Raw genomic sequence first — 27,278 nt, 5'->3', positions numbered from 1 at the left:
GTGTTTCTCGCAGTCACTCTACAGTGCATAAAAAACTCAGACTGTACACGAAGACGCCAAAAAAGTTTAAATGAAGGTCAAGGATAAGTCTTTCACTTTTTACCCCCTTATTAACACAATAAACTTGGCTTGAAGGTACAGATGATACAGAATCTGCAAAACTACATTCTTTTTAACAGTCTGATCTGCTTTCAAAGCTAAGCTTCCCATGTATGTTCATTGGGTAGAAAAAATGCCGCTCTCTGTTTATATAAATGTTGTTCGGGCCAATTGCTTAACACAGTTTTCGTTCACTTTCCTCTTACATCTACGGATTTTAGGGCATTTGCCAAAAGAATGTGAGGAACTAATCTTACATTTGCGATTTTTGTTCTTAAAGAAAGTAATGCGTTTGGGAGGGGAATAGGAACCAATTATTGTACTTCTATAACTGGCGTAAATATAAAGTTTGGGTTGACATCAGTGATGTGCGTCTAAGTGTAAACAACGATAGTCTACATTCTACACGTAGACTATTATAATACACGTAGATGACGTAATCTATGTAAAAAACATTGCAAAAGGTGATAACTCAGCAAAGGGCACTGTGGAAATAAAACAAAATTATACTGCGTATCATTTGCTGATGTGTGACGAAAACCTTTCATACTCTTCCTTTCAAATTCGAACAAATTCTCACCTAGGAAAAAAAACTAACATAGGGAACATTCTAGTGTTTTATGGGGAAAACACTATTTTTGCCTCACGACTGCCATCTGTCTTGTTTTTTTATACGATTTATCTTCTTTCATAGTTCATGATAGAAGAGAAAAGAAATTCTGTTGTAAATAGGATTGTTGTCAGTTCGTTAGGAACCAATATATAGTTCAAAATGTCACTTTTCTTTCATGAAAGCCTTGAAAATTAATTTTAATGTTATTTAGATTGTCTACGTAGTCTATGTAAACTACAACCCAATTTAATCTACGCGTAGATTACGTGTAGCAACGCATGTAGACGTAAACTTATAATGTACGGCACATCACTGGTTGACATTTATACAGCTGCTATAGATACTGTGCAGGATGGGTATTTTAGTATTTAAGCGAAGTCGGTCAAGCCATTTTAAGGTGGCGGGCAAAAATAAGATATACATCTGAAACATTTACTTGTGACGACTTGTGAACATCACCTTAATATGAACTGCTTCCCCTAGAATGTCCATTCATTTTGCGGGGGAAGGTGCCCTCCATTTCACGCAACAACCTCCTGTTTCATCTGCCATGGTTTCAATGCCATTCTGTTACTCACGAATAATATGACGAGATGTTTGCTACTCCACGAACGCGACCGACGGAGCCTCCTGACTCACTCATTCCATCATTTTCACCCCTATTACAACGCTACAGTACCGCTGCTCGCTCTGTAATCCACAAATGCATACGAGAGGGCTCTTTCATTAACACGGTAGGTTGACCAGGATTGTTTTATACATTAGAATTGAAACAAAAAGCAGTTTACTTCTTTAGTTTCGTTACTTACCGTCGCTTTTCTGCCACTTTTGGCTAATCGTGACGATATTGATGAGTCCGATGAAGAAATTGATGGGGGGACACTCACAAAGAATACCAAAGCCCATGCAAGGATTCGAACAACGGACCAATGGCGTCGTAGCACGATGTGCTAACCACCCCATCGCGGAGGTCGGCTCGAAGCAGCTGACAACCTATGGATCAGCACAGGATGGAAGAACTTGAGGAGAAGGAGGAAAGTAGAAAACAAGAGTGGAAAAGGGGGAGAATAATATGCAGAAAATAAATAATCAAGGAGAAACAGATACTGAGAGAGTAAAAAGGCAAAAAAACTATAAAGAAAATAGACGAAAAGGAAAACAGATACAAATAAAACGGAAAAGGGAAAAATATTGATCCTTATCTCAGGCGGGCAGGTGATTCCCTCCGACACTCTTTGTAAGCGCCCATGAGCATGGAGGCGGACAATTTGACTGCAGCCAACCATAAAGATAACTGCATATAGCCTAATGTATACAGCGTGATATTCATATACTTGTTTTCGCGTTTTGTAAAATTAATTGAAGTTTTTTCATCCTCGCGTAGAAGATTAAAGAGAGACCTACAAAAAATTAAAATTAGTCGAAAACTAATGGATATTAGCACTTTACAACTTTCACCATGAGCAACTCTCTCATTTCTTTAAGAGGGCTTAGACACCGAAGTAGTACGCCTCATTTTCTTCCTGGAAGCACAATGAGCATGCTAAATAATACTCAAAACACGCCGAAACAAATGAAGGCTTTCATCTTCAGGTGGCGTAGCGGTTCGTGAATGCTTTCATCTGTTCCGAAGTGTTTTCAAATTGAGTATGTTTCGTCTTTCTCTCATTTAAGAGTGGCCTGGAGTTTGGCATGAAAATAGATTCCTGGCTCGACGCGATACCAGACACACCTAGCGACATATCTGGGAACTAGGAATTCATAAATGTGTCATGTACTCAAAGTTTCATAAAGTAAGTTCACATCTACTTCGTGTTTTCCGGCAAATTTTTGTCCTAAAACGTTATATTCCACTAAAAGCAAAAAAGCCCATGTTAAATTTAAGCGCTTTTCACGGCGACCTTCGCCAACTCCAGCGCCCTCTTAAGTCGCATTTCTTCATCTCTGTGCTAATCGTAACGATGAGGATGAATGATGATAAAATGTAAGTAAAGAGACACTCCCATGCCGGAATTCGACGACTTGGCCACTAAAGCGGGCAAATTAGCGTGCATACACGGCACGCTAATTCGATGCGTAAGGTCCCTTAAGGTTTGCAAAAATAGTGTAAACAAATTATCCCTTAACATGCACGTTCACTTTGTTTATACACCGGGAAGTTCAAGAATTGAAATAAACACCGACTAAGCAGAGTGCAGTGCTAGTTTCTACGTAGCCACAATATGATCCACGAGTACTAATTTGTCAGTACACTGGCACATCCCCTTGTTTATTGTTTTTTTTAATAAATTGCTAATGAGGATAATTTATATCAAAATTAATTAGAATTTGAATCTGAATTCCTTACATAAAAATTGTATCTTTGTAGGGTTTATAGTTTCGTCGCATTTCTTCCACTTTTGGCTGATCGCGACGGTGAGAAAGGGTGATGTTTCCATCAACGCATCATAATATTCCTGAGAAGTAATGTTTCCTGTGGATATATATTATAAAAGTGATAATTCCACTACTACTACTAATATTAATAATAATAATACGTAGTTAATGTTTTATAATCACGATTTGAATTTTTCTAAGATGAAGGGAAAACTGGATGAAGAAGGGAAATGTTCCATTCTGGTTGTGGCAACACTGCCTGTACGTCATTGATACGAAATAAACTTCCTACTCTAGCGGATAAGTTTGGAAACCGTTCATGCAAAGCGACTTTGTCCGGGAAGAAGAAAACAAAACATTATTATAACCAAAACTAGATCCAAGAAGCCTTGATTCCCCCCTCCACTATCGTTGGAGTTATTCACGTAAAATGGTTACGACTGACAACTGACCTACATGTGCTTCTGCGAGTTTCCTCCTCAGACCTGGTACAAGGTTTGCACGTGGAGATTCTTCTGGCCGTCAAGCAAGTGACGAAATAAACCCTTGGCAAAGGACACGTGTTTGAATGCTCTTCCCCTGTGGTATTCCGTTCCCATACACGTGGTTAGGACAAAGGTACAGATCCATGACATTAAATAACCTCGTTAGGAAAAAAATGCCATTGTATGGATATATCAGCATAACATATATTTAATTTACTCTTTGCCTTCCTCCCAATGTTTGATGTTTTCTTTTCCTCGGTTTTATATTTTTACTAGAAGGTTAACCGCGATCACAGAATGGATAACTTGAGTGTGTATCGAATTTTCATGTGACGTCAGGATGCGCACAGCCGCCATGTTTGCGGCAAATTTTATTTGTCGTTTGCAAGGAAATAGCCACCACTAGCGTTCGTTACATCTGCACCAGATGCACGTTTGTTTCAAATCATGAATGTTTGTGTTAGTATGAGTATCTCCCACCAGCCCGCTTGAATTACACATGCTTACAAGAACTGGCCTCAATCATGCCTGCTCGAAGCCACAATGCAAAAGCTTGTGACGTAGGTGAAACACTCTTATATAGGGTGAGTAGTGTGTGTAACAGTATTCTAACAAAAACTCAATATGTAGACTTTAATCTTTTATGGACCAAATACAAAACTGTAATTCAAATCGATAATGTAAACACAAATATTCACTTTACCAGGAATATCCTCAGACACATTTCAACATTAAACTACACTATATCCATATGATATATTTTACAACATAAGCCTTCTTCATTGCAACCATATATTCATATTACATATGTTTGTGTGTTGATTTACACCCCCCCCCCCCCCACACACACACACACAAGCATGGGCGTCGCCAGAAAATTTTGCAGCGGGGTTAAGCCATTGATAAAAGAAATTTTCCACTTCAGCATATTAGTTAATAAAAATTGCTTCGAAAATTAAATTGACCGTAGTGTCCGTTCGTCAACCTCTAAATTTGGAGGCGGGAAGCAATGCGACTCAAGGCTAGACAGTTTCATTACTCACAGCCACTGTTGCGAAAGCATTTCCTGTTATCGCAGTCGTGTCGAAACCCGAACAAAAGGCCATCTATCCAGGTGAGGTGGTTGCCAGCTCGGGCTGCGAGGAGAACCTCTCGCGGTACGGTATAATCGACGTCAGGGCCCGCTACCGAGCCACGGCTCGGCGGTTGAGAAACACTGCTTTAAACGTTTGCGTGGTGACACCGATATACATACAGACCTTTGTACGTATGTATGCACGTTCCTTACTCTCTGTATTTGGACATTTGAGTCGAGACGGAAAACGAGACTGGCATTTACTATTCGAGAAAAAAACCGAGAGAGGGAAAGGGAGAGAGATTTTCAAGTCTGCTTCGCAAATATACAAAGCGCGTTACGTTGTAGTCCGTGGGCGTACACATTTTGAATCTCATCAAATTCCTGGAAGGTCTAGATGGGGCGTGAGCGGCGTTATATTTCCTCTGACACCTACCCTTAAGGGCTTATCCGCCTTACGGAATTATTTCTTGCGTAGGTTGGATTTCAACATAGTTGCCAACTTCAGCGAAAAGTCACTGAATCTAGCGAACTCTTAATTGCGATTGACGAAGAAACATGAAAAAGCGAACAACTTTTCTGGCTACTCTGTCTGTTCTCTAGCGACTAGTCTCGAGAATTACCAAATACAGAGTGCTTCAAAAGCTGCTCAACCTTAATTTTGATCTCTTCGAACATGAAAAGTGGGAGAGAGTTTTGTATTGGACTTATATTCATGGATTTAATTTAGGTTGAAATAAGTCTTGAAGCTTTCCTGGCGTCGAATGATTATCAGATTCTCTCAGGCTTTCGACCAGGTGAATTCTGGAACGGTTTCAGAGCTTTCGAGGGTTATCGTCACTCTCATCTTCCGGGTAGAAGCAGAAATGATTCACTTCTAACTTGAAGAAGAGAAGGACCTCCTCGATGGCGTAGCGGTAACGTCATCGCTTTGTAATCTAGGGGTCCCGGTTTCGGACCCGGTGGAGGCACATAGTAGCGCAGATCCCAATTTTGAAACTGTCGAGTCCCAATTAACTTATCTGTGCATAAAAGTGGACTTAAACAAAAACAAAAAAAACAAAAACAAAAAAGAAACACTGATGAGAGTGACGTTATCTCTCTATAGCTCGGGAAACAAATGTAGGTATATTTTATATTCTCTCGTGCAATCTATGTACATTTTCTTCTTCTCAATGATTATGTACGAGGTTCCTGATCATGTTTCAAGTGCTAAAAAGCGAATTTAATTTATGGTTTAACTCAATTAGGAATGTAAGATATTCTCATTGTTTGGTCTACAGTAAAGAAAGCAGGAATGAGGTGTATCTCTGTGGTAGTTTGTCTAAGCCGATCATTTATTAACCTCTCGTTACCCCTTTTCAGTGGTGTGCCCAAGTGGGGTGGTCGGGGGTCATTACCCCTCTTTTTGGCACAGCATTTCCAAAAAAAAAAAAAAATGTCAAAGGCAGGAAAAATGGCAAAATGAGGGCTGACTACTAAAAATGTATACGTAACCCACCCCATTTTCGAAAAATCCTGGGCACGCCACTGCCCTTTTCATCATCCAGGATAAATTGTAATTCAAGGAAGAAGGAAATAATAAGCAAATGTGTTTCTGCATGCTCACGTGAGATTTAGCGGGGTGTATGTGGATTTTTAGCGAGTTCCGCATTTCACCTGTCGGCAACACTGGACCAGACACGTTCTCACCATAATCTCGCTGTATTTTTCTCCGTCTTTTACCCATATTTCACATTTTCTTCCTTCACCTCATTCTAAGAATGCGAAAACGTGTGGTGCAACGTGATATTTCGTATTCTAAGAAAGCACATGTTCTGTCTTGCTTTAGATCTGCTAGAAATATCGATAAATATATAAATATTTTAGCATTTGCAGCCTCGGGGGTCGAGCACATTAATCATTCGGTTCGTGAGCTTGCATTTGAATGTTCTAAATTGAGAGCCAGCGAGGGTTTGGTTTGGGTTGAGTTTGTTTCAAAGTCCACGTTATGCACGGAAAGGCTAATCACACTGGACCTACCATTGACGATTGACGATCATTCAAAGTTTCGAAGAATTTCGATTTTGTTCTTGCATGAATGAATTGGTTGTTTGTGGAGAGAGAAGCAAGTTCCTGAAGTCTGCAGTACATAATATTTAGTAATTTTAGTTTTATAGCAATTGATGCAAGACTACTAGACATCTAGATTTAGTGGGACAGTCCATTCTTTCTTAATTCCTGTCCTGACCTTTTTCGAACTGCAGGGCCTCCCTGATGGCGCAGTGGTAGCGTCACCGCCTTGTAATCAAGGGCTCCCGGGTTCGATACCCGGTGGAGGCACATAGTAGTCCGGATCCCACTTTAAACTGTAGGTCCAGTTCCAATTTGCCTTACTGTGCATAAAGCGGACTTAAAACACCAAATCAATTCAATTAAATTCATTTTCGAACTGCAGTCATGATGAGAGAATGTCAGTTTTTTTGTTTGTTTTGTTGTTAACATTCACACATGTTCTTCATTATAAGAATTATTGATAACGTATCATTTAATTTATAAATGTATTATATTCTGAACACATACTTCTCATGACTGTTCAGTGGTACTGGTATAAATTGTTAACTTGCGGAGAGAAGCACAATTCAAATACAGTAAAACCTCGTTAATCTGGACCCTGATAAGCCGGACTTCGCTTAATCCGGGCAGGCAAAAGGAAGAAGAAAAGCAGAATCCAAGGTTTTAAATGTGGCTAGAAGTCAACAAGAGAATTTCCCAAAGAAAAGGCAGTCAACCACTGATGAAATTCTGTTTCTCGTAGACTTGGTACTGTACTGTATAGTGAATTTAGGCCAATGCCCTTTAAATACACAATAATAAACGTGTTTTGTTGCTATAAACGAAGTTTTTAAGCACTGTTCTTTTAGATTATTTCAGTTAATCCGGACTTTCGTTAAACCGGTCAACTTATCCCCCTCATTAGTCCGTATTAACGAGGTTTTACTGTGCTAAGAATTGAATGTAAACAATAAGCACCAAGCTTGTGTGCCGTGTGACAGCCTTTGTCTGTAAGCGATTGTGTTCCTGATTGTCAGGTCGGGAAGGGGAGATGGGGGGGGGGGGGTCTATCTGAGAGTCGATTTTTTTCCGTTACTTTGGACCATAATATTGCAAAAAAGTTCTAGCTCCAATACTACCATAGCATCGGTGCCAACACCATTTCGGATCCTTTTTTTCACGTTTTGGAATCTGCCCCCTCCCTCTAAAAAATGCTGTGTACGGGCCTGTACAACTGTGCAAGCAGAGCTCGTCAATAGCAGTTCCTTCACGGACAATAGTAAGTCACCACTTCGCATTCAATTTGCCTCAGGAGGGAAGCCACTTGAAGCACTCTACAACTTCTACTTCATTGGTTTCGTCATGTCTCTCACTCCTGGAATGTTTGACTCGCTGTGAGAGGTTCGCGGCTGAAAGGTATTTTTTTTCCCCGCAGCAAGTATGAAGCAACGCGTGGTTCCTCGTACAGCCACTCCTTGTTTTTGTGTATCGTAGGTCAATATCCCGAAAGAATGCTCCTGGTGAACGAATACTACCTGACACAAATGTTTTAACTCTCACACCTTCGCTTGTCAAGAAACGGCAAAGAAACTAAACCAATTTGACCGTTCGAAATACTTAACCATGTTAACTGACCGCTCCAAATGTTCCTCGCGAGGCCTTTGAATTTCGCCGGGTGCCGCAAAAAGTCGCACTCCATTGGTTGGCTCACGAAAGGCACGAACTTGAAAAGTAGGTTCGCTCCGTGAAAATTCGCCAAACATGACGAATTCACAGCCAGCGCGTGATTAGTAGGAAAGAGCTAAATCACTCCTAAATTGGGGTTAAAAAAATCACGTTTAAGGAACTCTTTAAGCTTTCCCGAAGATTTTTTTTCCGGAAACGTTTCCAAGCTTCGGAGAGATTCTGTTCTGGAATTACCGTGAGGATGACGGCCCTCACATCCGCGTCTCTTACGACGCTTTAGACTAAACGCGACGATGATGGTGAAGGATGAAGTGACACTCGCAAAGAAATGCCAGAACTCGAACCCAAGGACTTCGGTGGTAAGAACGCGAGTCGTTCGGCCAACGAGGTGACCAACGAAGACAAAACGAGACGATATTCGGTATAGTCTCGTCTCGAGTTGAAAACATTTGCCTCGTTATCGGTCTTCTTTCCAAATATAGAGCTATGGTATCTAAGCAACCGTGTGAGCGGACAAAATGTCATAGCGTGGAGGATCGTCAGAATGTATGCAACAACGTGGCACAAGTATCGAATTGCCAGTAATGGATTAACTTTGCAATGACGATAAATAAAATGTATGATTTAACTCCAAGTAATCGGGTTGATATTCGATCGGCAAGTCTGAATAACTCACATATTAAAGTAAATTTGGTTTAGGTTTGATGGATTGAATGAATTTGTGGTGCGTCAGCACTTAGGCTATTTTGCACCTGTCACATTATACGGGGTCCTGCCCCTTACCAGAATTAAAATATAGCTAACATTACTAGGCTATAATGTCGGGAGGAGTAAAATATCCTTACCTTGGTTAAAAGCTGAGGCTGTAAAGGGGCACTCGGCACAAATAAGGACAACACACACACACAGCCCTACAGAGGATTATACTGATCGTAGGTCCAGACGCCAAAGCCTCGCTAGTCTTAAAATGCAGTTCAGGGTGTACTACGTGAAAGTGTACACTTACATATATTTCCACTTGGAAGGATCACTACTTACACCCAATTTGGTTCTTTTTTTTTTTTTTTTTTTTCATATTAAAGTCTTACGAGAGCGAGAGTGTCGAACACAAGTCTCTGTCTCGTCTCACTCGGTACCATCCCTACCAAAGTAGTCTTAAAAAATTTAATATTGGGATTACAGTTAATACATTTATACATCAGAAATATATTTTCTTCTGCGTTACAAACCATCTCCCAGGAATGCAACGGCACATGCATTTCCCTGAAAAAATGCAAAACCGTCCTCTAATTTGGAGGAACGGAAATGACGTCTGTGGCCTGTTCACTGCTGGTACGCCTGGGCGTTGTTGCAGTGACAACAATGGTGAGAAAAAGCACACTCCACATTCCAATGTTGACATTTTCCCCAGGGTTCTTGTTGTACTGGTAAAGCCTTCAAGATTCCAGCTATTGTGTGTCTCGAGACATTAACTTGAGAAAGACTGTGTTTACCCGCTTCTTTTCCAATCAAAGAGGCAACAGACCTTGTCGCCGGTTTTAGGCGTCTAAAGCCTGGCATAGGCACACCGAGGTAGCAGCTAGGGGCTACATGCTTCCTGCATTCCATTCAGAAGCAAGTTCTCACTGCAGTGGTGAATCATTCATTTTTTGCTGCGCTCTCGATAAACCCCATATTATTTTGGCTTAAGTGCTTCCTGGAACAGCGTCCAAATTGTCGACCAGAGTTGTTCAACCCGCCGTATTTGTGAAAGAGCGTATACGGCAGAGCGAGAAGCGGTACTGTGGCGCTGTAAGAGGGGCGGAAAGGAAGAGTGATCTCCATGGGGAGCTCTGTAAACAGAGTCCATTTTTCAAAAGTTTTATATTAAATGAAGGTAAATTATGTGAGCGTGAAAGGGGGGAGTCATTAAGTTAATATAAAATATAGAAATATCATACAAATACATTTTTTTATATGTTCTAAAACATCTCTTGAAGTGTTAATTGGCTACTACTGATATCATACCATACTACTTACTCCATAATACTTTTGATGTTACGGATATTTATATCATAGAAGATTGATTGATTGAATTATGGTTTTAAGTCCACTTTATGCACAGAAAGGCTAATCGGGACTGGACCTACAGTTTAAAGTGGGATCCGAACCACTGTGCCATGTACCTCCACCGGGTATCGAACCCGGGACCCCTTGATCACAAGGTGACGACGTTACCACTACACCATCGGGGAGGCCCTTATATCATAGAAGAAAAATTGCACAATATTCAATCATAGTGCCTACCGTATATTCCTCAATACAAGAAAATTGTATAATACTGTAAAAGTCCGGTAACTATGTAAATGTACAAACAACTATGACGTCGTCTTGAATAAATGTAAACAAATTTACTGTATAAAGGGGGTAAATCTGTCAACTCAGGGGACACTCTCCTGCTTGCCGTAAGACTGGTGATTCAGGGGAGCAGTTACTCGGGCGGAATTGGTGTGAACCAAGGCGGGTACTTCAAAAACCAGAAGCCCGAAGGTGTGGTTCTCTGCATCACCAGAAGAAAACTAAATCGCGAATGTTTCGACCTACAAGCAAGCTATATCGGGTGAAAAGTCTGTTTAAAGATTATGTATACCGTCTGAAACTTGAATAAAGCTGTAACAGCAAAAAAAATAATAAGCTTTTTATCCCAAGTAATTCTAGGAAAAAAACACCCTACACCACAAACCACGCAGGTTGTTGGTCCTACAAAACCCATTTGTGCTATTTGAGAAGTCGGATAAGAGGTATACGGACTAACCTAAACTCCCAAAGCCAGATGGTGCGTGTTAATCTATTGGTTAGTTCTTAATTCGTTCATAGATACGTATGTTGACAGAGGTGAATTGTTGAAAATTCCCGCCCACATTATATTTATTTTCGTACAACAAATTACACATTCCAAACACTGAATGAATACGATTAAGTAGTGATTGAAATGTCTTACATTTAACAAATGTCCACATTTTTTTTGGCATCGACATTACATTGTATTTTCGTATTCGTATTCTCATTAAGCGTCGCTTTTCTGCCACTTTTGGCTAATTGCGGCCATAAAGATGAGTGATATGATGAAACTGATTAAACTCACAAAAAACACCCATTCGCAGGCTGTGATTCGAAACCTGGACCTCCGGCGTCTTAGCGTGCTGTGCTAAACACTCCCTCGAACCTCCCCGATGACGCAGTGGTTGCGTCATCGCCTTGTTATCAAGGAGTTCCGGATTCGATACCAGTTGGAGGCACATAGTGGTTCGGATCCCACTTTAAACTGTAGGTTCAGTCTCGTTTAGCCTATACGTATGTGCATATTCAACAACAACCACTCCAGACATTATGTTATAATTTCTATGAACATGAAATGAGAGAAATTGGAGACAGGTTTTGTTGCAATGTGGTTGACTAATTTGTAAAAAACTGCAAATACTATTACTTATACATTTTTGAATAATTTAGTCACTACTTAAGTGAAAAATTATGTGTGTTCTCCATATACTGCTATTTGTGTTTTTTTAAAGCGAGGTATACGTTGAGGACTAAGTTTAATTCATCAGAATTCAAATGTCAGCTAGTGTCGCGGTACAATTTCGAACTCGGATCGGCTCACAGCGACAGAAGAGGACTGGCAATTGCAAATCAACAGAAATGAAGCAGGTCTTCCCTGCCCCCTCCCCCCCCTCTCTCTCTCTCTCTCTCTCTCTCTCTCATTCAGCTTTATTGCACTTCCCCCGCCTCCTCCCAGGACGCCAGCTGAAATATTCACGTGGGGCTATTTCTGGAGTCCAAGGAAGACGATTTCCACTTTCTTGCCCGTTCTTTCACTTAAATCAATGTTGATGCGTAGAAATGTCTTCCGTGTTTTCACAATAGATATGCCTATTCCATTGTGGTTTTCTATTTATGTGCATCTGTCAAAGTGAAAATCCAAAGTTGGAGGGGGGGGGGGGTTCACGGTTTGGCACAACAGAGTTGAAAGTTGGTGAATTGATGTGAAGGAAACCAAAGAGGAGGTAACACACAAACGCACGGTTCAGATCTGTTCACCTCGACACATGAGCGAAACAGCCATAATGCCTCCCCGAGAATTAAAACCAGTCCTGGGCGTTCGTCTCGAACCACCTACACGTGCTAGTGCACCAGGAGCTAAGCTATCTGTGAAGCCTGAAGCCTAGAGACTAAAACACACAAGCAAAATCGATGAGAAATTGTGAAAAAATTATTCATTTCAATAAGATGATGGTGATGATTGTGGAGCTAGCAACCTGATTTCCCATGAGTTGGCAAACTGATTTCTTACGTGTTTGCAACCTGGCACATGGCAACAAGAAATAATAGTAGTAATTTTGTAAACTCATAATAAACCATTTTATTGTCAATTTATTTATTATTATTATTATTATTATATCTTTGCGGATAGACTTCAACTCGATACATCGCATGAGAATATCCACTACAGCTCTGTCGCTTTATTTTTCACATTTCATACCGTTAGTATACTAAAATGAAGTTATTCCATTCTGATAACTTGTATAAATCTCGTTCAATAATATTTTAGGGGAAAAGTATAGTCTATGGCATTCACAAGTCTCATTGTGGTAATTTTGAAAACTCGTGGAATCATTTGTGATAGAATATGAAACCGAAAGTTTTTGAACTTCTGCCTTGGCTTCTGCAGTATACACTCACTCGATTTTTCGAGCTAACTCATTTTTTCCCCGTTTGATTATTCTTCTTGAATAATATGTAAATGAAGTAAATGTTTTTTTTTGTTATCAAAATAATTATGTTCTTTTCTGGTTTGAAATCAACCAGGACAATTTCCAGCAAAAGGGAGGGGGGGAGGTGGATGACGCCAATTACGTGAGAAAGACCCAGTACATTCAAGAAGAATGTCATGTAAATACACTTTTTTTTCTTGTATGTAGTCAAATTGAAGCGACAATGTCAGTGAATTTCAGTGTTTGAAACCATGTGCATGAATTTCATGTTACATTTTTTTACGATTTTTGAGTCATCTTAAATATTTTATACTCACAGTTGCATAAAATGTGCTATTTGCATCACGGTTTTTCTAATTTTAATTTTGAGTGGTGCAAATATAATGGTGACAAATATTCAAATTATGATTTTTCCAAAAAAAAAAAAAAAATCTAAAACTTTTATGTGATCGTAAGAGGCTATTTTTGTCGTTCAATAAGAATATTTTTGCATATTGTGGAAATTTGAATGTATCTCTCGCAAGTTGGTGAACTGTGTCCAAAAACACGTAATCAATTTATCACGATTATAAATTTTCAATGTTTTTGAACAATTACAATTTCATTATTTTAAAAGAAAAACTTATTGGAATAAATAACCTTTAAACTTTTGGCCTGAAGTGAGGAAACTACAAGATTTCATTGGATTTAGTGGACGACAACCAATTTAAACTTAATTTTTATTCGTCAACAAGCCTAGACATAATGGTACTATTACACTTCATGATTATGCCGAAATTCATTATTAATATTTAAATTTAAAGATACATATTATTTAATTTGTTGTTTAGTACAGTTTAAAAATTAGCAAGTATACCTAGTCTGGTCATAAATACTGTTACACACTATTTTGTGAATTAATTGAATATGGTTTCAGATTTTTAAATGTTCTTTTAGTATGTTACACTTACATATATTACACACAAATAGCACCAATCAGTTTTCAAAATGTACACTTTTCGCCCTCACACAGGCTAAGTCTTCCTGGCCAGGGCATATATTACAGCACGGATGGTCTTGATAGGAAAGTCCGCCCCTGCTGCTATCAAGGAGAACTTTTAACTTTCAATTATAGGGTGCCTCTTCTTGCAGACAGTCCCCTCTAGCTCTGGGCACAGTTTGTAGTCCAAGGTACTGAGATCATGGCTATCAGATGACCAATCAAAAGTGGAGATGAAATCGAGTACACTGGTCTCCATTCACCGTCCCGTCGCGTCATCCTTGCCTTATGAGCTGGGGCAGAATATTTCTTAAACATCCAGGATTCATTGTGAAACATTGCTTGGTTCAACACTCAACAGTGTCACGAGAGGGGTGGAACTCTAATAGCTCACCCCCCACCAAACGATGACTGAGGAGGGCTGGTGGGATCTCTGATTTTGGGGAACTCTCTCACAAACTCCCCTAGAGTTTGAAGCATACACCCTTTCATTTTGGCGGTTAAAACTTTATTCAGTGGTGAACAATTGGTTGGCAACGTACCGCTGCAGGAGCCGCCTCGATTTCAGTTCCCTCTGCTTCTTTACTTGTGTCGTCAGGAAATTTCAGTACTCCACCGGTAAGCTCCAATTCCAAGGTCTTCATTAAGTACCCTGAACATTGATTGTTGTGAAATGTTCAGCTCCTATGCCATTATCACTTGCTTCCGGATAGGATTTCGGCGGATGCGAGTCATCACTGCTTTAACAGCCGCAGCTGTTCATACGGTGTGAAGTCGCCCAACTCTTGGACGATCTTTCATGCTACCAGTATCAGTGAATCTCTGGATTGTCCGATAGACAAACCTTTTTCTGATCTTCGGGATTTTTAGGGGTTGGAAAATCTCAGCGAGTGACTTCCCAACCATATGCAGAGCAATTACGGCTACTCTATTTTCATATTCGCCCCACTCTATGCTAAGCACAAGAAGATACACGCTTGCTCTTTCATAGCTGAACACACAATTGTCAGGAGTGAACTTCAGCACAAGCATGGTTCATGAACCTGACTACTAGATGTACAGTCCAAGCAGAAAGTTTGCAACAGTATTTATGGCCAGACTAGATAAATAAAGTTTTAACTTTAATATTCTTGCATACATATACACATACATAGCATGTATTTTCATATTTTAAAAATATGGGGTTCATTATAAATTTAATGCAAATTTGTTAATTTTAAATGATTATCGGTAGTAAAGAGAAGAACAGCCCGCTTGCAGAATACCAGTTATTGGTTATCTAAAATAAAGTACAGTAAAACCTCGTTAATCCGGACTAATGGGGGGGGATAAGTTGACCGGTTTAACGAAAGTCCGGATTAACTGAAATAACCTAAAAGAACAGTAGAAAGTGCATTAAAACTCCCGTTTATAGCAACAATACACGTTTATTATGCTGCATTTAAAGGGCATAGGCCTACAGTACAGTACAAAGTCTGCGGGAAACAGAATTTCATCAGTGGTTGACTGCCTCTTCTTTGGTAAGTTCTCTTGTTGACTTCTAGCCACATTTCAAACCTTGCATTCTGCTTTTTTTTCCTTTTGCCTGTCCGGATTAAGCGAAGTCCGGTTTATCGGGGTCCGGATTAACGAGGTTTTACTGTAACTATAAAAGAGTAAAATTGTTGGGATCGGCGGAGCGTTGACTATAAAAAAAATAGTGTACCGGAACGCGGTGTCATGCAAGTTGAGAACCACTGGTCTATAAAAATACCACGTGCCCTCCCAATGTCTCACTTGCAGCTGCCCACGGAGTACGTCGCGATAACGAAACGAATCCACGTGCGATCTCGTAACAGTACGCGAAATTTTCCGCAAGGAGCAAGTCAATCCAGACGATGACAGAATGGGCGACTGCCTGCAAAAGCGGTTGCGATTCCAAGAACAAGGCGGCTGGCAATGAAAGAGAATATTTGCCATCGTCGGAGCATTGGCCAACCTTGAAGCCAACTCCCTCCCCCTTGCACTGTTCTTCCTGCTACGAGACAGTGTTGCCAATGGTACAAAAATATCACTAGGTGCAGGGAAATTCCGCCGGTAAAAGAAATATATAAATATGGAACCATAGTTATCTTCACCTGACCATGACACGTTTCAATGCGGCCGAATAAACTTTGAATTGTTGATATTTATGTATATAAAATGAGAATATGTGCTCTTAATTCTAACACCCCTGGAAAACACATTACGGCATTGGCCCGAAAATAAGCCGCAGTTTTTACCAATTTTCAACTGTGAAAAGTTAGATGTGGCTTATATTCACGACCTTAGCTTTTATATTTCACCATATCGTATGCTGTTCTAAAATGGTGTCCATTTCTCATTTTTAATAATGCAACAATACAGCTAGCGTCTGTAAACAAAACTGCCGAAATTCTAATGACGCAACGATTTTGGTGCTAAGATTGTGTTTATTACTGAAATTAATAATGATTGATACCGGCCTAACAAGAAAAAGAAATGTGTCGAAGGGAAATTCTATAGGTACATATTGTTTTCCAAAATTGCTACCAGGGCCTCCCCGATGGCGCAGTGGTAGCGTCGTCGCCTTGTAATCAAGGGGTCCCGGGTTCGATACCCGGTGGAGGCACAGAGTGGTTCGGATCCCACTTTAAACTGTAGGTCTAGTCCCAATTAGACCTACCGTGAATAAAGTGGACTTAAAATAAAACACCAACTCAATCAATCAATACAAAATTGCTACCCGGCAATTTTCCTCCCCCACCCCCTCGATTTTTTTTAGGATGCGTCTTATTTTCGGGCCAATACGGTATTTCCGATTTATCACAATCGGAGTTGGAAGGCAAGAATTTCTAGCCAGCTACCTAGTCTAGTAGTCTGATAGGTGATCTGGTAGGAAATCTAGCTTTATGGGATGCGAGCTTCATAAAAAACTAAATATCACATGAAAAGGGAAATTTTACATTCAAATATGGCAACACTGCTCAGAATACAGACATTCCTGTCTTTGTGCACCGCCGGAAACCCTACACCTACAATACTTCTCTTTATTACAGACGCTACGGTTTTTTACAGTTACAACCATTTTTTTGCTCCTTGGCAGGTGTGGTTCGCGGAAATTACATAGCAATAACTCTTTCCTGAAATATAATGATTTAAGTACAAAAAACATTCCGTCTGCACGCAAAATATGAATCCAACGAGAACATCCTACATCCTATATGTGATCAGTGCAATATGAAATTCCGGGGAAAAAAATATTAAAAATAAAATATTGGAAGTTTCACAAACAGCGAAACCTGCAAAAAGCTATGGGAGGATGGGGGAACATAAGGCATCGTTACAAAAGCTACTTCTATTTGTATTTTGCATCACTTTAATACTACCTCTCCTGACTAATCTCGATGATGATGAATTGATGAGACGCATGAGTAAACAATCCTAGAACTCCTGGCTGCGTAAGACAAACCTTTCCTCCTTCCAACGAAGGTTTTAAGAATTTCTTTCGTCCTCACAAATATATAGCATGCAAGATTAATTAACGGTAAAGCAAGGTGTATCATTTAATTACACATTAAAATATTCAGTCGCGAGTCATTATTATAAGGTTAATTGTAGTTTCCTTTGTAAATTTAAACAATAATAAATAAACCCGCTTGTCCATAAGAATAGACTCAATTGCACAAAAGTTACACATCGGTATCTATACGCTTGTTCAAAACAGAGTTACGATTGGATGCATGATAACAGGGAAAAATATAAAAGTAACAAAAGGAAAATTAACCTTCTCAAACTGGATTTCCTTCCACGTTGTTGTGGGGAAAAAATTCTTATAAATCTTGAGAATTATCTGTCATATTTGGAAATACACAAAAAAGAGAATAGAGAAAAATGATTGAAAACTTTAGATGAAACGGAAGGATATGTACTTTTAAAACTTTAGATGAAACGAAAAGTTATGTACTTTTAAAACTTTAGATGAAACGAAAAGTTATGTAATTTTAAAACTTTAGATGAAACGAAAATATATGTAGGCTACTTTTAAAACTTTAGATGAAACGAAAAGATGCGCACTTTTAATATTTAGATGAATTGAAAAGATATGTACTTTTAAAACTTTACATGAAACGAAAAGATAGGCTATGTACTTTTAAAACTTTAGATGAAACGAAAAGATAGGCTATGTACTTTTAAAACTTTAGATGAAACGAAAAGATATGTACTTTTAAAACTTTGATGAAACGAAAAGATAGGCTATGTACTTTTAAAACTTTAGATGAAACGAAAAGATATGTACTTTTAAAACTTTACATGAAACGAAAAGATATGTACTTTTAATACTTTAGATGAAACGAAAAGATAGGCTATGTACTTTTAAAACTTTAGATGAAACGAAAAGATATGCACTTTTAAAACTTTGATGAAACGAAAAGATATGTACTTTTAAAACTTTAGATGAAACGAAAAGATAAGCTATGTATTTTTACAACTTTAGATAAAACTACCACAGTTATGTAGTTAACTGGCAATGTTAACTGACACGCCTTTGCCCTTTCGAGGACCATTGGTATCATCACAAATATACGCATTATAATACGGTTATCTGTGTAATAACTCATCATATTGATCACTGCATATCTAGCTTATATTTATGTATCGGCAATATGAACTTCAAAAGGTTTTTTGTACCTCACTATTAATATCACCCCTCCCCTCACTTGAGGATAACCATTTGCAACTAGAAAGGGGGTGGAAGTATCTAGAGGGAGAGATATTTCCCCCCCCTCTCCTATTAAACATTTATTAATCAAGTTTCAGTGCTTACTGTTTATAGTGATTATAGATTGTTGTGAACTTTGCACTCTTCTACGCTACAACATTTATTTATGTCAATGACCATGAATTGATTTGTTTTAATTTACTTCGCTCTTCTGCCTCTTTTAGTTAATCGCGAAGATGGGGGTGGAAAGTGATCAGATGAAATTGACGAAAGAACAGTCACATAAACACATGGACAGGACACAAAAGAGTCCTCACAGACTGTGAGTCTCTGAATGTAAGTATTGTTACTCTGTAAGAATGCAGTCCAGGGTGTAATACGTGGAAAAGAAGGGGAAAAGTCACCCCTCACACCACAACGATTAGTCGAGCGACAGAAAAACAAATATATTCCGTTGTGGCTACTGTCAGGGATTAACTAAGTTGTTAATTTTATTCTATTCATTGTACTTGATTTGAACTGCAAGTGGGGTGTAAGACACTCAAGCGTCAACTTCTTGCAGGCTAACGAGGTTCTGCTGTCTGGAACCACAGCCAAAGTATTTGCTGTGTGCATGTCAGATTTGCATTGTCCCTATCACCACTCATCCTCATAGTCGCGATTCACCAAAGTGGCAGTAAAGCGAGGCAAAACAAAATGGCAGAGAACATTTTATTTACAGTATCGGCCTTTCCACATAGCAAAGGTCAATTCTACATTGCGTTGTTAGTAGGAAACGGATTTTAAGGTGCGGCACCTTTCCAAAAATATAGCTGTTTTCATACCGATTGTTTGAGATATGTATTTCAGGACATGAAATCAAGTAAAATTAATACACTTTGTTGTACATTTTTGTGAGATTACCACATTTATCCCCTTTTTACCCCCCCCCCCTCTTTGATGCTTCAGCTCCTTTTCTTTCATGTTTTGTTAAAATATTACAGAAAAATAAATGATTTTCACTCTTCTTGAGCAGCTACATAAAATCCTATAGTTTCATTTTGTAGAGCAGAACGTGAGCTATAAAATGGTATAATATAATCATTGTAGCCCCAATAGTTCCCAAGATAATGTAGCAAAACACGCGAGAGAAAAAACAAACTTCAACAAAACCTATTCGGCAGAACCACAGTTCTCTATGCGGTCCGCGCGCATTATATACAGAAGTTGCAGAAAAAGAGAGAATTGAATAAAGGTATTTTATCAGCACCTTTTTTAAAAAAAAAAATTTCAGAATCTTATTTTCCCTTTGCCGACATAATTTTACACCTTAAAATCCTTCCCCTAGTTATTAGTATAAACCAATGTGCTAGTAATAGTGGCTATCCAGTGCAACAAATTACAATTGCAATCTGTTTCTATATTCGTCAAGTTCAGTGCTATGGTGATACAATCTATTATGGCTTGGCGACGATGAAGAATGCGTAGAGTGACATTATTTCCGTAACATCTCCGTCTGTTCTGCATTTGCAGCTTGGAAGCGAGTCATAACTCCCGTAGCGACCAATCTCAACACCGCGCCTATCGCTAAATATCTTGCTCACGCCGTACACTGCTTCTAGGCTCGCTAGTTAGACTGACACACACAGCTGGAGATGTTCCGAAAATATTCAGACAATACAGCTACCACACATCCACCAATCTCTATTTTGTAGGCTTAAAGAATTCACATTATTAACTGCTTTCTTGATAAAGGTGTAAGAAGTTACTCACCTATTCCGGCTTGACCCACAACCCACGAAAGGCGCAGAAAGAGCATGACGCCCCAGATGTTGAGGAGGCATCTCACCAGCACGCCCTTGATCCATCCGAACTTGATTGTTCCCTCCGACTCCTTCCCTGATTCCGTTGTTACCCCAGGAACTGGTTGCTATGGGAAGAAAGAGGGAAACAAAGGTGAGCACAATGTCTTTTCAATGAGAGCTAAAATTAACTTACGCTAACCGTCACTAACTTTCTGTAGACCATCTCTTACCTATTATCTGTCCGCTGCAACAACAAAGCCAGTGTAAACCAATGAAAGTGACTTCTGAAAATTCCTATTGATTATTCCAGTGGCACCTGTGCAGAAATCTTGCGCATAAGAATATAGTGCACGTGATAAAGTTAACACTCAACGCAGCTGCTATATTGAAGTTGTGGGAACAGCTACAATCAAAGTAATACTGAAACAAGCCCACGGAATAGGAACTATTTCTCTGATCACACGTGCTTTTGTTTACATTAACTTCGTTCTTGCAGTGGGTGGAGAATAGACGTGATGTATTACTCCGCGACAGATATGACGCATGACTCTAGCACCAATCAAAATCTGTGATTGGGAACAAGAATTGTGACGCAGTTAAGAGTTAAAGTAGCGGTAACTACAACTAGTGTCCCGCACAGTGGCCGTGCGGTAAGGAGCAAGTCATGGGCTCTGAATACGAGACGCTCGCAGGTTCGAGTCTCCTGGAGAAGCGTAAGTACTTTTCTCTTGAGATTTCGGCCTGTGAATGGAACCGATGGTCACTCACCATAGGGAGGATTGATTGACTTGCTTTATTTTACTTCGCTTTTTGTGCCACTTTTGGCTAATTTGCGAAGATGGGGATCAGTAATGATATGATGAATGGACACTCACAAATATCCATGCCCAGGCCAGGATTCGAACCCGGGACCCCTGGCGTCGTAGCACGATGTGCTAACCACTCCGCCACGGGGCCTGTACCATCGGGAGCTACGAATGAGTGGCGTAACCCGGCCATGGACACCGACAACGACTGGGGGTTCGTCGTGCTGACCACACGTCACACCGTAACTGGTTGGATGATCTCCCACCTCTGGTGAGAGTGAGACAGTCATTAGGTACGCACTGGATCTCACGGTCGGGTACGCCACGGATTATTATAATATACCGTAACTGCAACTAGTTACTTTTGATATGAGTCTAACCCATTTTTCACGTAAGTAACGAAATAAACAGTTTTTTTTAGGCAATTATTTTCTCTGAACGTTTCAAGTGTAATAATCCAGCTATTATCTGCTAAAAAAAAGTTAATTTGCATGTAGAGATTTTTTACGGGTAAATCTTGGCGTGATGCAAATTTTCAAGTATAAATTTTTTACTTTAATTTTCTTACCTCTATATTTTGATATTTAAAAATAATATGGGGTTTATTATAATTTAATGCGAATTGATGTAATTTCAGATGATCATCAGTAGTAAGTAAAAGAATACCCTCTAGCGGTTTATGAATGCAACACATTCTACGGGTTATAGGCTATCTAAAATAAAGTAATTTGGATTCTCTACTTTCTATGAAACCTTAGGGGTGCATTCAAGAATCAAAAATAAAATAATATAAACAAACATATAAGTAACTCATTATTACTAACATCTAATTAATTATATAATACTAATTACAATTAAACTTTATTAACCAACTTCTAATTAATCATATTATTATATTAAAATTAATTATCGTTCTGGGTCCCAGAATGGGTTGACATAAATTCAAATGTATTAAATGTCACAAACAATATTGTACTATCATGTTTATTATTATTAGCTATTATTATTATTGTATTGTATATTTTGACTAATACGCAGAAAAGAAAACAAATAGGCGGGGGAACCGTTTAAGAAACTGACGTCCTGTTTTATTTAAAGGCACCAGGACAGTAAGCGCAAACCCTCGACCTGTTAAAGTCATCTTACTCCATCTTTGGCAATAACATCAAAGCAGTATCCTCTCATAAAGACCTAGGCATTGTTTTCGACCAAAAGCTCACATTTGAAGAACATATTACAGGCACGACAAAAAAGGCTATGCGTCTCTTAGGTTTACTCTACCGTTTCACCGAAATTAGTGACATCTCAGCCCTCACCTTGTACTATAAATCATTCATCTCCCCAATAATAGAATACTGCTCTCCCGTCTGGTCCATGGCATGTCCCACTCAGCTCTCCAGAATTGATTCTGTTCTTAACTTTTTCCTGGCTATAGTTCGTTACAGGGTTCCCTCATTACGCAACTTTCCAACACCACATCTCCTGGCCTTTCTAAACCTACAGACTCCCTATCAGCGCCGTTTACTGAACGATTTTAGGTATCTTCACAAAATTGTCAATGGCAAAATCCGTTGCAACACACTCCTCCAGGAATTCCACTTTCGAGTGCCTATGCGCTCAACACGCAACACAAATCTATTTTACACAAAAAAGCCAAGACTGGAAATTCAAAAAAGATCGCTCTTCCACAGACTTCCCACTCAATATAACGACCTCCCATCAAGTGCTGATGTATTTTCCACAGAATATGCCTTTCGGTCAACCATCAGAAGATATGTTGCTAAATAATATTTAATTGTGCTATCTTGACTTATTTATATTAATATTTTGTCTTATTTTGCTATTTTTATTTTTGTTCTTTTTTGTTATTTTCATTGTTACTGATTTCAGTGTAAAATGGCTACGTGCTGTATCTGAAATTTTCTCAATAAATAAATAAATAAATAAATATATGCGGTTGGAGGCGGGCTTACTTCGGGGAGCCCCATCCACCCCGGCAATTAAAAAAAAATAGTATAGAGATTATTCTATTATTCTCCAGCAACGTTGTTTCGGCAGTTCTTAAATTTTTACTACTACAAACAAGAATGTACGCTGATTATAAAATTTTTTTGGTCATTTGCATTATATTTTACACACATTCAATAAAATACGACGATGTTCCGTAACTACTGAGTGGCTATTCTTAGTTACTAAAGCACGTGCCATTGTTCGAATTTTCCAATATCCTTCCAATACCTTTAAAGTTTGTCCTTTATCCTGATCCTTGAGGCATTCAATCGTTCAGGAAAATCTGTTCATCTATACTTTATCCGCTGTAAGAACGAAGTGAATATAAACAGACACACGTGGCTTATGAGAAGTCATATTGGCTATTACAGTGGCAGCTGTGCAGGTATGTTGCGCGTAGGAATATAGTGCATTTGTTAAAGCCAAACCATTCAACGTAGACGCTACAATGAAGTTATGGAACCGTATATTATGAGATCTATAGCTATGACCAATATGTTTTATGGGCAAAACAACACCAGAATTAACACATACTAAGTCGCGTGGTTTTATTTAAATTAACTTCATTCTTACTTTGTTGTTTACTCCCAAGATGTTTGTAAATTAAGATGACACGACGGTTCGGAGAGAGGACCCATTACGGAAGACACATGGATAGAAACACAGCGTTTCGAGGCGCCGCAGTGGCTTGGGAGATGCTAACGGACCTAACCTATCCACGTATGGATATAATAGCATAAATAAGCATGTAAATAGGTTAGGTACGCTAAATTTGGTTTATTTAAACTATTATATGCATACGTTGATAGTTTAGACAAGTCAGGTTCGGTGCTGTTAACATGTATTTCCTAGTTGCTAAGGCTGTCCATAGCCGATCGTGTGGATAGGTTAGACACGGTTCAACTTCAATGACAATTCGTAAGAAAGGCAGATAATCCCACTGACTTCATATTACAACCATTTTGCATACATCCTACGTCTGCGTGGTGCTATGCAGAAGTTGATGGGTAAAAAACAAACCGCTCACGCTCTAGCAAGATTAGTAATGCAGAATTCCGGGTAAAAGTTCTGGTCCATAGGCACAGACATTAGGAATGATGGTTACCTTGAAACCTCATGGTTTTTGCCATCTTGATTACAAAGGTATGCGCTCACAGAATGAATAATAATTACAGGAAATAAAGATAAAAGTAGCTACCATAGCAACGGAGTGGGTTGACATCCGGGGGTCTATTTGGAATCTGGTTATTTTTACGTCGTTTTTCTGCATCTCTAGGTAAATGAAGGTGATGATTGATCGATTAGATTAAATTAGCCGCCTTTGTGGCGCTCTCGGTATCTAAGATCCCGGGCTCAAGTCCTGGCTTGGGTATGAGTGTTTCCTTACCACTGTAATTATATCTACCTACTAATCGTCATCCATCCTCGCGGTTAACCAAAAGTAGGAGGAAAGCAATGAAACTAATGAAGTACAAAAACAATACAAAAAGGCAGATTAACATTAAAATTATTGCTGCTTCAGCACGCAGTGACGATAGCAGAAAATATAGTGCGAAGGTGGAAAAATTCCCTTGGAAAGATACACATACAGGACCAAGGAACATTATCGTACCTATTCAAAGAAGCATAAAGTTGATGTAAACAAAGTCACGCGACCTGGGAGAGATCCTATTGTCTAATTGAAGGCAGCTCTATTCGGTAAATCTAGGGACGAACCTAGTGGAGAATTAAGTAATGAGCAAGCTCACAATCATGTGCTTTTGTTTATACCGGCTTCGTTTTTGCTCTGGACAGATATATAATAGGTTCTGTTTACTGGGGGTGAAGGGGAACTAGTTAATTGGTCTCTGTCCCGTTCTGAAGTTGTCATTGCAGTTAGATCTGCAATCATGGGCATTGGAAAGGATGGGTCGAACAGCCGCCTGGAAATTGGAATGGTTCATTTGAATTTCCAGAAAGCTTGTTATTTTTATGGTTATTAACAGAAATAAATTTCAGTTAGTTAATATTCGAACACAATAGTTGAAAGGCGTTATATTGAAAAACAAATACGTGTAAAATTAAGAAATCATGTTATGTTCTCGTATTCTGCCATCTAAAAGGTTAAATGGTTCTACAGTTTTCAAAAAAATAATAAAAAAATCAATGTAAGGTTTATGACCCAAATTTCCCGTAAGTATTAAACCTCTTTCTTGAACGAGGTGCCTAAAAGTTAATAACAAAATAGAGTACCTATGTATTTCGCTCACTCGATAACAGACCGCGTTAAATGGTACACTTTGGATCTCGTCACCGAAGAGCGCGGGTTCGAATCCCACCCTAGGCATGGCTGTTCCTTGTGAGAGTCTCTTCATCAATTTAATCTAATCAACACTCATTTTCATCGTCGCGATTGGCCAAAAGTGGCAATGCGAAGTGAAATAATAAAAATGAAGCAACTATTAATTTCAGTATACTAACTGTATGAAATGAAAATAAATTAGAAACGGTTGGGCTAGACAATTACTCATCTGGTGGATCCCTTGCCAAGGATATAATTTATTTACTTATTTCGAACACACAGGCATATGCCCAATTACAGCGTTCACAGAGCATTATGCAAACAAGAAAGTACTACATAAACAATATTAAATCAAGTGAGAAATATGACATTTCAATCTACACATACTTATATTCATGACTGATTTCATATATTGCTCGAATTAATAGAGTTCAAAGTTATATTTGAATCCAAGTTATACAGAGGATACTATTTACATACATGTAATTAGTAGTAGTGTAATAGATATATTGAGTAATAAATTGCACATATTATAAGACACAGAGATAAACATACGACAGTGAAATTGAAACAGTATTTTATAACAAATAAGGTAAAAATGTAGATAATGTCTAATTTAGGGTGAGAATATGAACATAACAATCTTCATTGCGTCCTGGATATATATGTACAGTGTTCAGAAATATACAATGACATTTAAATCTGAAAAGATCGATACTAGGATTATTACTAGACTGAGTTGAACAACTTGCACATCCTGCTCAGGGGTTCCATTTCTGCCGTGTTGGTTCTGCCATGCGAGATGTTAAATATATTATTTCTGGGTCTTCAAATAGCGTTTGGAACATAAAAGTTTAGTTGTGAGAGTAGAGCTCGATAATCTATTTTTCCGTTAACAAGTTTGGATAAGAAAGTCAATTGATGCATTTGTTATAATAATAACGTCATCAACAACAATTATGATGATGATAAAAATTTGGAATAAAATTGGTTATTTTTATTGTTTTATAATTATTATTAGTATTATATCTACTATATATAATTAGAAACGGCAGAGTGTTAACCGACCTGGCCGAAGAGAGGTCTATATCCATACAAAATTCCCATTCGACACCCTTATCCGGAACCATCATTTAATACGGTGACTTGCTATTTGTAAACATTACAACCAGGCAGGTCTTGAGAAGCAAAAGAGTGCCAGGAGTAAAATTAGCGTAGATAACTATTTTATCAAGACTAAAGTCAATACAAACTGAAACATGTATATCTGAAGTCTATTGCTTCCACACCATAATGAAGGCTGAGGCTGGGGGGGGGGGGGACCTTAACTTGATATCATCAAGTTCGGTAAGTACGTAGTACCACAATAGGTTCGTGGTGCTTTGAATTATTTTGGATATGAGAAACTTTGAACGTCGGCATCTTACGTGTCAAGGGTACAATTCTTACCAAATGATTTAGAGGTACTGTACCTCATCCAAAATAATTCGGGTGGGGGTACAATGTACCCCTGCGTTTCTGCATAACTGGAGTAGGCAACTATGAGTGTTCAGTCACTGAGATGGTTCGTCAAAGTTTC

The 27,278-nt window shown here is 38.8% G+C and overlaps 1 protein-coding gene across 2 annotated transcripts in view; it reads right to left on the bottom strand.

Annotated features, from left to right (window-relative positions):
* Positions 1-27,278, bottom strand: part of Ncc69 (sodium chloride cotransporter 69) — a 196,174-nt gene that overhangs the window by 65,517 nt on the left and 103,379 nt on the right. For both annotated transcript variants that reach the window (XM_083118359.1, XM_083118358.1), the window contains exon 2: positions 20,571-20,727. In XM_083118359.1, the coding sequence (XP_082974485.1) occupies positions 20,571-20,727 (157 nt within the window). The remainder of the gene's footprint in view (positions 1-20,570; positions 20,728-27,278) is intronic.

This window comes from Lepisma saccharinum, chromosome 3 (assembly GCF_977018435.1).
Source record: "Lepisma saccharinum chromosome 3, izLepSacc3.1, whole genome shotgun sequence".
NCBI lineage: Eukaryota > Metazoa > Arthropoda > Insecta > Zygentoma > Lepismatidae > Lepisma > Lepisma saccharinum.
Note: the sequence above shows the minus strand (reverse complement) of the source record. Positions and strands in the feature narration are given on the sequence as shown.